The sequence below is a fragment of the Capra hircus genome, chromosome 10 (genome assembly GCF_001704415.2).
Source record: "Capra hircus breed San Clemente chromosome 10, ASM170441v1, whole genome shotgun sequence".
Classification (NCBI taxonomy): domain Eukaryota; kingdom Metazoa; phylum Chordata; class Mammalia; order Artiodactyla; family Bovidae; genus Capra; species Capra hircus.
Window position 1 is genome coordinate 21,792,074 of NC_030817.1, and position 11,518 is coordinate 21,803,591.

An 11,518-nucleotide genomic window follows, 5' to 3' on the forward strand; every position below is an offset into this window, starting at 1 on the left:
TGAGTCGGTTCTTCGATTCAGGTGGCCCAAGTATTGGAGCTTCAGCTTCAGCATCAGTCCTTCCAAAGAATATTCAAGACTGATTTCCTTTAGGATTGACTGGTTTGATCTCCTTGCTGTCCAAGGAACTCTCAAGAGTCTTCTCCAACACCACAATTCAAAAGCATCAATTCTTTGGCACTCAGCTTTCTTTATGGTCCAACTCTCACATCCATACAGGACTACTGGAAAAACTGATGCGATAAACTCTAGCTTTAGTCCAGACCTGTGACAGAACTTACTAGCCAGCTTACCACTCACCATCGCAGCTGAGTGGCTCCACCTCAAACCCAAGTGGTCCTAAAAGGAACCCATCCTTCCTTGGCCCTTCACACCACCTAATCCTCCTCCTTGGACCCACGCTCCCGGTTTGTGGCACACCCAGCCAGCTTGTCGCTCCAGGAAGTCATCCTCACCCCTTCGCTGCTCCTCACACCCCACAGCCAAGCTCCCTTTGGGTACTGCTACTCTTACTCTCCATTTCAGGAATCTGTACACCCCTACCTCCCATCAGGCCCAGGCCTCCTACTGTTGCTTCTCCTCAGGCCCCAGTCTGTCCTGCCTTGGGTGATTGGGTTTCCTGCCTCCCTTTTGCCCCCCAAAGCCTTCACCCCATCGTTGCCAGAGCTATGTTCCTAAAGTATTAATATAAACCGAATCATGTCATCTCCCTGCACTAAGCCTTTCACTTGCTCCTCACTGCCTGTCCGAATGGTCATGGTTATTAACGACAGAGTTCACCATGCTCTCTAAATGTTATGTCCACCCCCCGACCCTCCAACCCTTCCCCTTAAGTACACCTTCCATCTGTCTGCTGCAGCCACTGCCGCTCAAACTGGAAAAGAGGTGGTGAGGAGGTGTCCCTAAAGAGCACTCATAACTGCCACTGACTGGTTTTAATCGGTATTGTCTGGAACCAGGAAGTCCTAAAATGTTGCGCTAAACCCTAGACACATCTTCTGCCTGCCTCAAACCTATTTGAGTGTCCTTGATTTTTCTTTGAAAAAATAAAGTCATGGTTCGGATCAGGAGCCATAGTGCTACCAAATTATTTGCCATCAAGATTGTTTGCTTCTCAGGCTGAGAAACAATCTGAGCAAGTCCTTCATTCTCCCTAGTTAAGGGGCTGATAGAATAGGGTTTCTTGATAAAAAATGTAATATATATATATTATATATGTATGTATAATGTATCATTTATATACGTTCCACACACCTCCCTCCCCCCAGCTTCTCTTTGCTTTCTAAGCAAGCAAATCAACACCCTTGAGCGTCCACCAGGAGGCGCCGGGGGGCGTCGAAAGACCTGCGGTCCCTTCACGATTGGCGAGGCGGCGGTGGATGCGGCAGCGATGGAACCCGGCTTGCTTCCTTTTTTAAGAATCAGCGTGAGGGAAGGGAGCAGAGCTGCGTTATTTTAGGGAGACCTTGTCGCACTCCCCCTCCTGCGGGTAGGGAGCGTCTGGGGTGTGCGCGGCCCCATGGAGAGACGCTGGCGGCGGTGGCGGCGGCGGCAGCTGGGGCTACTATCGCGGCTGCAGCCGGCGGTAATCCGACCCCGCCGGCGAAAGGACTGAAGAGGCACAAGGGAAAGCGGCAAGCTGCGAACAAAAGCCTCGGCGCTGGGCCGAGCCCGGGACGTGGGGTAAGCGAACCGGCCAGGGCACCAGGGAAGCGGACCGGCTAACTGAGCTCCAGGAGCCCAACCTCGCTGGAATACGGTGGGGCCACTCGGAGCAAGTCTGGGGACAGGTGTCCGAGCCTAGACTGGGGTGGATGGCGCTTTTAGCACGGCTTTAAGAGAGAATCGGGTGCATCTGGGAAGACCCAGGCTCCTTCACCATCCCCGGCGAACACCCGGTGGTGGGGACGCGGGGAAGGCGGGCACAGCTCCTTGCAAGCCCTGCCCAAGAGGCAGGAGCAAGGATCGATCAGCCCTCCCGGGGAGGTCTTTTTCGGGCAGAGGCACTTCTCTCCTCTCTGCCGTCACCTCTGGGCCCTATGCCTGAGTCTCCTTTGGCAAAAGGGAAATCAACTATAAACTTCTTCCCTGGGCAAATGGGGTCTTCACAGCAGTGCGCTGTGACGATGCACAGACCTCCTTTTTTGTTCCTGCAAAGCTGCCTCCCCGGTCACCCGCCTAAGCGACAAATGAATACGCTAATCCTCTCGGGAATCCTCCAGAGCCTCTCGGGTCGGCTGTCTCCCGCACCTCGATCTTTTCATTTTAACCTGCAACAGGGAGGAGATGCATCTAGCGGGCCAGACGCCCGGGGGGAGCTTGGCCACGGGCCTCCGCCCGGCACTCCGACGCTGAGGGAGGCAGAGGCTCTGTGCACTCTCCCGCCCGCTTGGGTTTTCAGGGCATCGGTATTATGACTTACATTCCACCGGGCCTTTGAGCCTAATCCCAGAGCGGATTAAGTTGGGTGAGGGGATGAACAGGAATGGGGGATTGGGGAGGGGGGTGGACTGCTTTTAAATGTATTCCTCGATGTCCCTCCCTTGTTATCCGCAGTGACTCCACAAAGGGACAGGGCTCAGCCATGGTGGATCCCGTGCCTGAAGAGGAGAAGCTGGGAGCTGAGCCCGGAGGCTCTGGAGGGGACGAAGCCGCCGCGTCGGTGCCCCCTGACTCCCAGGGCGCCCAGCAGCCCACGGCGTCTTCGGCCTCAGCCTCCGCCGTGGCGCCCCGCAAGGCTGAAGTCCCGCCCGCGGCAGAAGGCGGGCAGCGGGAGCAGTCCCCGCTGCTGCACCTCGATCTCTTCAACTTCGACTGTCCAGAAGCCGAGGGCAGCCGGTACGTGCTGACCAGCCCCCGCTCGCTAGAGGCCTGCGCCCGCTGTGCCGTTAAGCCTGTGGAGCTGCTGCCCCGGGCCCTGGCGGACCTGGTGCGCGAGGCCCCCGGCCGCTCGATGCGAGTGGCCACTGGCCTGTATGAGGCTTACGAGGCGGAGCGGCGCGCCAAGCTGCAGCAATGCCGGGCCGAGCGCGAGCGCATCGTGCGCGAGGAGAAGCGGCGCCTCTTCACGCCGTTGGGCCCCGCGGCCGCCGCGGCCTCGGCCCCCAGCGCGGGCAGCAGCAGCAGCTGCAGCAGCGCCAGCCTCCCGGCCTCGCCCGCCCCGCGCGCCGCTCGCAAAGCCTCCTCCAGCCCGTCCCCGGCCCGGCCCCAACCCCCGCCCCCGGGGTCGCGGGCAGGTAGGAAGAGCCACTCCCTGGACTCCCTGTCCCGCCGGCGGGAGGGCGCCCTCAGCTCCGAGTCTGGAGCGTCGTCGTCGTCCTACAGCGGAGAGAGCCTGCGGGAACTGCACTGGCCGCCGCGGGCCTCGGCCAGGAATAGCTGCGCCGCGGGGTCTGCGGCCTCGGCTCCCAACCCCCTGGGCCGCCCATCCGCCCTGGCCCTGGTTCCGCTCACCGGCCGCAGCTTCAGCCTCGGCGACCTGAGCCACTCGCCCCAGACAGCTCAGCACGTGGAGCGCATCGTGCGCCAAGTGCGCGCCGAGCGGGGTCTGCGCGGGGTGCCCGAGCGCGACCGGAAGATCGCGGCGCTGATGTTGGCGCGGCACCAGGAGGAGCGCCTGCTGCTGGAGCAGCGCGCCGCGGCCCATGGCCAGTGGGAGCAGCAGCGCGTCCGCGCCGAGCAGCGACGGGAGCGCGAGGAGCGCGAGAAGCAGCGTGCCCTGGAGCAGGGCCGCCGGGCCTGGGCCGCGCAGGTGGAGGAGCGGCGCGGCCGCCGGGGTCGCGAGGAACGCGAGGAGGCTCGGCGCCGGCAGCGACAGTGCGAGCGCAGCGAGGAGCGGCGGCGGGAGCTGGCTGAGCGCCAGGGACTGCTGCGAAGGGAGCGGGCGGAGCGCGCGGCCCGGGAGGACCGGCAGCGCAAGCTGCAGCAGGAACAGAACCTGAAGCAGCGGGAGGAGGGTCTGCAGGAGGTGCGCGAGCGGGCCGAGCAGGTCCGCAGGGAACGCGCTAAGCGCGCGGCCCAGGTCAAGCAGCAGCAGGAGGGCCAGTTGCAGCGGGAGAAGCGGGAGCTTAGCCGGGCGGAGCGGGCGCGCCACGAGGCGTTGCTGAAAGGTCGGGCCCGGCAGGAACGCCAGGAGCGCGAGGGCCTGCGGAGCTCCCTGGAGGCCAGCTTGGGCCGCGCGCAGGAGAACTACGAGCAGTTGGTGGAGCAGCGCACCCGGGAGCTGCGCGAGCGGGCCCGGCGGGAGGAGCTGCAGGGCCGGCGGGCCAAGGAGGCTGCTGAGCGCAAGGAGCGCGAGCATCAGGCGCACCTGGAGGCGCTGGCCCGGGCAGGCGAGCGGCGGCTGCAGCACGCGGCGCAGGCGGCCGAGGAGGCGGTGCAGCAGAAGGCGCGGCGCGTGGGCCAGAGCCGGATGGAGAAGGAGCGGGCCCAGCGCGCCAACAAGGAGAAGGTGGAGAGGGACGAAGACTGCCGCCGGCGGGAGCTGCTCCAAGCCATCGGTCGCAAGCTGGAGCGCAGCGAGCAGCTGTCTCGGGAGCGGCGCAGCGCGCTGGAGAGCGCTCGCTCCACAGCCCGCGCCTCCTTCCACGTGCGCGAGAAGGTGCGCCAGGAGACCAACACGCGCTCCTTCGACCGCATGGTGCGCGAGGCCCAGCTGCACGCCAGCCTGGACCGTAAATGACCGCCGCAGTGCGCAGGCCAGACTGCCACGCTCAGCCCCGCGCCGCCCCTTTTGGCCATTTTGTCCGGACCGTGAGAATCGCCAGTCGGGGCACAGCGCCTTGGCGTCGCCAGGCTTCTGACCAATGAGGCGATGAGAGGACTGATGTATGAGACCCGTCAGTCCGCCGCCTTTGTTTTTAAAAATCGGCTTTCTTTGGAAATGACATAGCACAATCTTCCGCCACATCCCACCTTCTTGGCTCCCACCCTGGCCCTTGCCAAGGTTCCCAATGTGTCTGTTGAGTTGGAAAGGAAAAGAGGTGGGAGAAAGGGGCTGGGTCGAGAGTCGGGGAGGGCCCCCAAGGAGACAGTGCAGAAGTGACTGCCTCCTCCTGCTGCAGTCACCCCAGGCACCTTCACAAACTTGGTATCTGAGGCGTCTGCACAGATTGCAGAGAGGAGGCATCTCCTTGGCTCCCCTCCATCTTTTAAAATGTGGCAAGTTGCACAAAGCTCGGAGGCCTCGCAGAAAAGCACAGCTCTTCCAAGGGTATCAGGCCACCCTCAAGTGACTGAAAAGCTATTGACTTTTGTATGCTAGACTTTTAACCTGCCACTTGTGCAAACTGTGGTCTTACTTCTGCTAGGTTTTCTGTTGTTTCCCTTAGATTCTCTAGTTAGACAATCATCTGCCAGTAATGATCAGTTTGGGTTTTTTGTCTTTCTTATGTTCCCCGATTGACACAGGTTTGGTGATGCTGTTTAGCTTTAGTGGAAGCCCCCAGCCCGGGGATGTGGATTCCTTAGGCATCAGTGTTCCACCCCACTGAGCTTTCTTGCAGGGTATTTTCAGGGGAGGCAGTGTCTGATGGACACCTCCCAGTGTGGGGCCCACTCCTCGCAGACAGCATCCATGCCTTAAGAAGCAGAGCTACCTATGTGCCTGCCCAGGCCGATTCTGCCTCAATCTCCAGCTCTGGATGCAGTCCCAAGAGTGGGCCCCAGAGAGTCTGGGGTGTCCAGTTCCCTCTGTGAAGGGATCATCACAGCTACTCTGAAGGCAGTTACTTTACTGTGTGGGCAGAAGAGCTGGAATTTGCCTCTTTGCAGTGAGGGTCGTACTCACTATGGTTTGACAGTGTATCTTCCTCTCCTCTCCTTCCCCAAATGAGGAAAAAGAGGATCCACCCCTACCCGACATTCCTGGTTCCCTCTCCCCTAGGACTGAAAGTATTAAGTCAGTTTCTCCGTGCCTCACCTCCCTGTCGTCCAGATGGGGCCATCAGTACTCTTCTTTCTCTCGGTGCCTCAAGGCCTCCCAGATCCAAAGCACCGCCTCGGTATTATTTGCTGGTCTTCTTTGTGCCTTTCTTGACCTGGAGTTGGGAGGCAGGAGGACTGCTGTTGGCCTAGTTTGTTTCCAGGAGTATGGATTCCTGGCGGTGTGTCACGGACAGGTGGTCATTTAGCCTCTGGGGGGAAATACGTGCAAGACCAGAACACTTTCTGGTCCAAAAAGTCCCGTTCAGTTGTCTTCCGGCAACTTTCACCCTTCAAGTGCTTCTCTTCCACGAAGCTGAAATCAGCCCCCAGGCATGTCCACCCAAGGACTCTACCTTCATCAAGAAAGGTGGGAAGTAAAATATTACTTTTTACATGAACAGGATCAAGAAATAAAAGTTACCAAAAAAGAAGAAGAATCAGGGTAGAGAAGTATTGTATTAGACATAGTTCATGTATATTCTGTTGGGCAGAATTGTCCCTAAAGTGTCTGGTGTCACATTCACATGTACACACATGCACACATTCTGTTAGCAACTCCCCCCCCCGCCCCATGAAATGCCAACAGGTACAGGAGTATGGTGTAGAAGGAAGCAGTGCTTAGCTGTTACACATCAAATGCTGTGAAACCAGGAAAGGAGCTGTGCCAAGGCTTATTTCTTGAATAGATGACGTTTTCCTCACATTTTCATGTCGGTAACCAGGTTGTCAGTGAGCTATAATAATCAGCATTGTCGGCGAGTCAAGGGTATTTAACTACAATGTTAGTGTGATACTGGTTCTTAACAGGCGGTTCCTGATTTGACAGAGGAGCCTCTGAGACCTTACTAGAAAGTTCCACCTAAAACCACTTCCTTCCAAGGTATATTCGTTTGTTTGAGAAGGATACAATCTGTTTGGGTTTTTTTTTTTTTTTTTTGACAAGGCGCTGAAAGGTGATCTTCCCTGACCCTGTAGTCGGTTTGTTTTCTGACTTCCTGAGTGACTTTGGGTAGATCACCTCTGTGTGCCTTGGTTTCCCCACCTGTAAAGTGGGGATCGTGACTTCTGCCCTCCTCACACAAACACTGTGGGGATGAATCAGAATTATGAATCAGTGGTGCTCTCAGTTCTAGGGCTTTGGAACAGCAGGTACGATCACTGCAATCAAGGATTATGTGACTGCAGTATGCCTAGAGTGTAATGTACCATTGTGACCTAGTGCAGAAAGAAATGTTCTTGAAAAGCACACTGCGGATCCTAATGCCACATATGATGTGAAGGTCCAGGTCTGAATGTCACCAAATTAGAGACCTACGCTTAGCGAAAAGCACAGTGTAAAGGAAACAAGACTTTGGGATCCTTTAAATATATATACAAAATTCAAGTGAAAGTGAAGTCACTCAGTCGTGTCTGACTCTTTGCGACCTACCAGGCTCCTCCCTCCATGGGATTGTCTAGGCAAGAATACTGGAGTGGGTTGCCATTTCCTTCTCCAGGGGATCTTCCCAACCCAGGGATTGAACCCGGGTATTCCGCATTCCAGGCAGACGCTTTAACCTAAATTCAAGCAAAAACAGAGGCTAAACCTAGTAAAAGGACACGACTGAGCGACTGAACTGAATGGAACTGAAACCTAGTAATAGTAAGGAATGCTTCTTCCAAGTTTCCAACCTCCTGGTCATCCTCTAGAGTATAGGGCTTCTGTGTATTCTAGGATAAGTAGTCATGTTACTCTTTGAGGAGGAAGAATTTCCAGGATCCTTTTGTGTGTGTATGCCCTTTACTTACAGTCTTTTCTTTGAATTGATGGTAGGGAGGAGTAGTGTTTCTTACTCTGAAATGCAGCGAGAGAAAATTGGAGGAGTGGGACATGGTGGGGATGATAGACAGAGAAAGTCTTACTTCTCGTGATATGAACATTCTCACCAAGTGCCCAGAATTTGGCTTCCAGGCTGCAAGTTCCTACCATCCAGGAAAATACAGACTAGACGTGACCCCAGACCTTCCCACTTGCCCTCTTGGAATATCCCCTTGCTCAGAGCAGAAAGAGCATGAAATGGGATGAGGAAGAATGGGAAGGGTTGGAAAAAACTTTAGTTTGGTTCGTTACCCAGGACACAAGCAGGGACCAAACCATTTCAGATGGAATCACCAGTTGAGCTAGCCCATTGTCCTGCTCAAGCAATGACCAGTGCCTACACCACATCTGGACAGGAAGATGGAAGTTTCTTTTCAGAAGCGCACAGACTGTGAGTCTATAGTGGGAGCAGTAATTAGGATTTTCCAAAGGCAAAGAGTCTGTGGGGGTAGTGAAGGCACATGAGAATGCCCTTTGTGCTCAGGCCATTCTGCAAAGCCCACCACTTAGCATCCCCCTTCCTTTAAAAAGTCCACGGAAACAGAGGGGTGCTTGACTCTACATAAGGGGCTGTATCTTATTTACCATTGAGTCTGCCCGTGGTTTAGCACCTCTTGTATAATAAGCACATAAATACTAGATGGAGGGAGGGATAGACAATGGATGGGTGGTGGTCAGAGAATGGTAACCAGAGGACATCTGTACAGGATGGACTGAATGGAGGCCTCCCTTCATCTGTCAAATTAGTATCAAGCACCTACCGGGAGGCCAGGCATTGCTCTTAGTGCTGGGAAGACAAGGTCTCTCTGATATTGACCCTGGAGAACATAATATCGTGAGATGAGCAGACACCTTTATCTCCTTGTTGGGCTTAACTGCCTTCCCATCCTGGTATCCAACCACAGGCAGACCCGGTAGTCCTTCAAGCACAACTTCAAGTCTTTGGAGTTTCCTGGGGACTTGCCATCCTCCAGCCAACCATCATCTGGCCCTTGTTCTCTTTCCCTTAGAGGAGCCCTGATTATTCAGGTCAAATTCTTAAGGTCATGTACTTAATCAACTTTAAACTACAGTTAAAAAAAAGATTAATTACCTTCAAGGACATTATTGGTGTTGCCTTTAACAGAGGCAGTGTAAATAATGATCGTCGACGCAGAGAACCAAGCCTCAGGCCCTGCAGAGTCCCAGATCACCGAAACGGTACCAGCTCCATCATTCCACTCTTCTTGCTGAGATAGGAAACTCAACATTTCAGAGGCATTTCCAGTTTTAAAGTCCCCCCAAAAAGAGATTTTTGATTCGTACTCAATTGCTAAGAACGTTCAGTGAACCAGAATATCCCACCTCTTAAAGCTTCTAGATGATTGAGATTTCCCCCCGGGTTGCTATGGAGACTTGCCCATCTCCACCCTTCTGGTCCCTGGGAAACATTGGGCAGAGGAGCATAAGGAAATCTGGTGTTTCTCAACATAGCCTGGGAAGAGGCTTTCAGAGATGCTGCAGACAGCTCCCGGTTCTGGAAACGTCATTTAGGCCTTAGGTGCGACACACCGGCTGGGGTATCTTACGCGGCCCTGCAGCGTTATGCCTGGTCACGTGCTTTGCCTGCATGACTCCACATAAGAGCACTACATCTGTTCACGTCCTTGCTCTGTTCCATGGAGCTCTGGTGCTCTCCACACGCACCTCCTCCCAGGCCTATGCACCCCCACGTGCCCCTAGCCCCTTATATTCTCCCTGGTGCTGCTTTGGCTTCACATAGGTCAGGGTTAGGACAGAGGGTATGGTTAGTAGCAGGTGTTAGGATATAGAAGTGGAAGGTGGTTTCTTTCTGAGGAACACTGGTAATCACTGTTTACAGTATTGTTAACTTCCTGATCCATCAAACACCATCATGTCCCACATGAGCACAAAAAACTAGTCTGAAGTGATTTTTTAAAATATTTTTGCTTATTAATTTGGCTCTGCCAGGTCTTTGCTGGGGCATATGGAATCTAGTTCCCTGATCAGGGATCAAACCCAGGTCCCCTGCACTGGGAGCGTGGTGTCTTACCCACTAGACTACCAGGGAAGTGCCCCAAATGATTTTTCCCCCCAAAGTGGTTTTTAAATTAGCTGCCATGTTGAAGTGTTCACACCTCTCTCCTCTCCACTAGTACAGTATTGATGGTGTGCTCTTGTGTCAGATACTTGTGCAGTTCACAGGACTGTCAGATGGTCCATTTCTACTCCTGTGTTGGAGTATACACGCGCATGCACACACACATCCTCCTCCCCATCCCAGCATCAGCATTCTTGCAGAGGGAGGGGTTCTGTAGCCATCTCATTCTTTCAGAGAAGGGTAAGCTCTGGGAACAGTGAGATGCCCCTTGGTGGGGGTCCACTGATTCCACCTACCTCCAGCTCCAAGGCTGCTTCGGTCTCTGGCTGGTGAGCATGGTGTCCATGTTCCCAATTCCATCACTGAGCCATGTGGATGACAAAGGCTTTTCATGTTGCCACTACACTTCTTCCCCCTACTTATTGTGAGAAGCTGACTGGGAAATGAAATTTGGATGCCAAAATACTGACATCCAGAACATCTCAGCATGACAGAATGACTGATATCTTCTAAAGATGCAGTTCATTGTGGCTACCATAACTTCGAAGCAAAGCGTTTGGCAAAGGAACAAGCTTTGTTGACTTATTCAAACTATTGCCTACTATTCCACAGGCTCCTCCTGTCATCTGTAAAATGGGGACAAAAAATCCTACTTGGTAGGGAGTTAGTTATTAAATGAGTTAAATGCTTGGAAAGCGGCACGGTCCCTGGCAGATAGCACTCAATTTGTGGATTCTGTTATTTTGAACTTGGAAAGGTAGTGAAAGAAGGAATGGGGTAGGCTGAACTTCAGCCTGGTGGTACTGGTGGACCCCAGGCTTGGATGGCAGCCCTTTGCAGTAGTATGGACCCCTTGCTGTGTGGCAATCCCCCAACCATTCCAGGGGAAAGGGCTTTGGAAAAATGGGTCCCCAGTAATGTGTTGTAGTCTAGGGTTGGGGGGATTACCATGTTTACCAAATGTTTGGCAATAAAATTGATGTATGATGATAAGTTTTGATATTTCACTTTAAGACTTGATGACTAAAATGACAGACTGTTTTAAGATTTGCATCTCTTTCTGGGGATAAAGGAAGGTGTATTGTCCTGGTTGGACCCAGTGCTTTGATAGCATCTTTAGCAGAACCAAGTAGAAGAGGGTGTGGGAGAACCACTGTTCTGGGGTGCTCTGGTTCTGCAAGGTGCGGTACCTGGCAGGAATTCTGACTGGGGTGCTCTGGTTCTGCAAGGTGCGGTACCTGGCAGGAATTCTGAGATGTGCAGCCAGCTCTGCTGTGGCCCCATGGGCATGAAGAAGAGGGTCTGGGACAAGCCCAACCTGGGAAAGCACCGATGAACTCACTGTGGGAACAAATGCTGGACCAGGAAGGAGAGAGGTGGGTGTGCCTTAACATCGCTTCATCCTCAACAAATGACATTGTCTGAGAAGGCTCAGAAAATGCTCCTGTCTCCTTCCCTGCTCCCTGGCCCTGCGCACAGCTGCATGGAGGTTAGCTGAAGGACTGGATCTGTAGACGTCCACATCCCACTCTGGACGTACATCAGAGATGCTGAGCAGGCCACCTGGCCCATGCTGGCTCACACTGTGCATCAGGAAGTGAGGACCGCAAGTGGGGCAAGTTGCTGGGAGCTTC

At 54.3% G+C, this 11,518-nt stretch overlaps 1 protein-coding gene across 1 annotated transcript; it reads left to right on the forward strand.

Annotated features, from left to right (window-relative positions):
- On the forward strand, positions 2,571–7,318 carry CCDC177 (coiled-coil domain containing 177). Its single transcript, XM_018054038.1, has one exon. It carries the CDS (start codon positions 2,585–2,587, stop codon positions 4,679–4,681), a length of 2,097 nt encoding a protein of 698 aa, XP_017909527.1. The 5' UTR covers positions 2,571–2,584; the 3' UTR covers positions 4,682–7,318.

Coding starts and splice junctions, on each gene's coding strand:
- CCDC177 (XM_018054038.1), top strand. CDS start 2,585: ATGGTGGATCCCGTGCCTGAAGAGGAGAAGCTGGGAGCTGAGCCCGGA.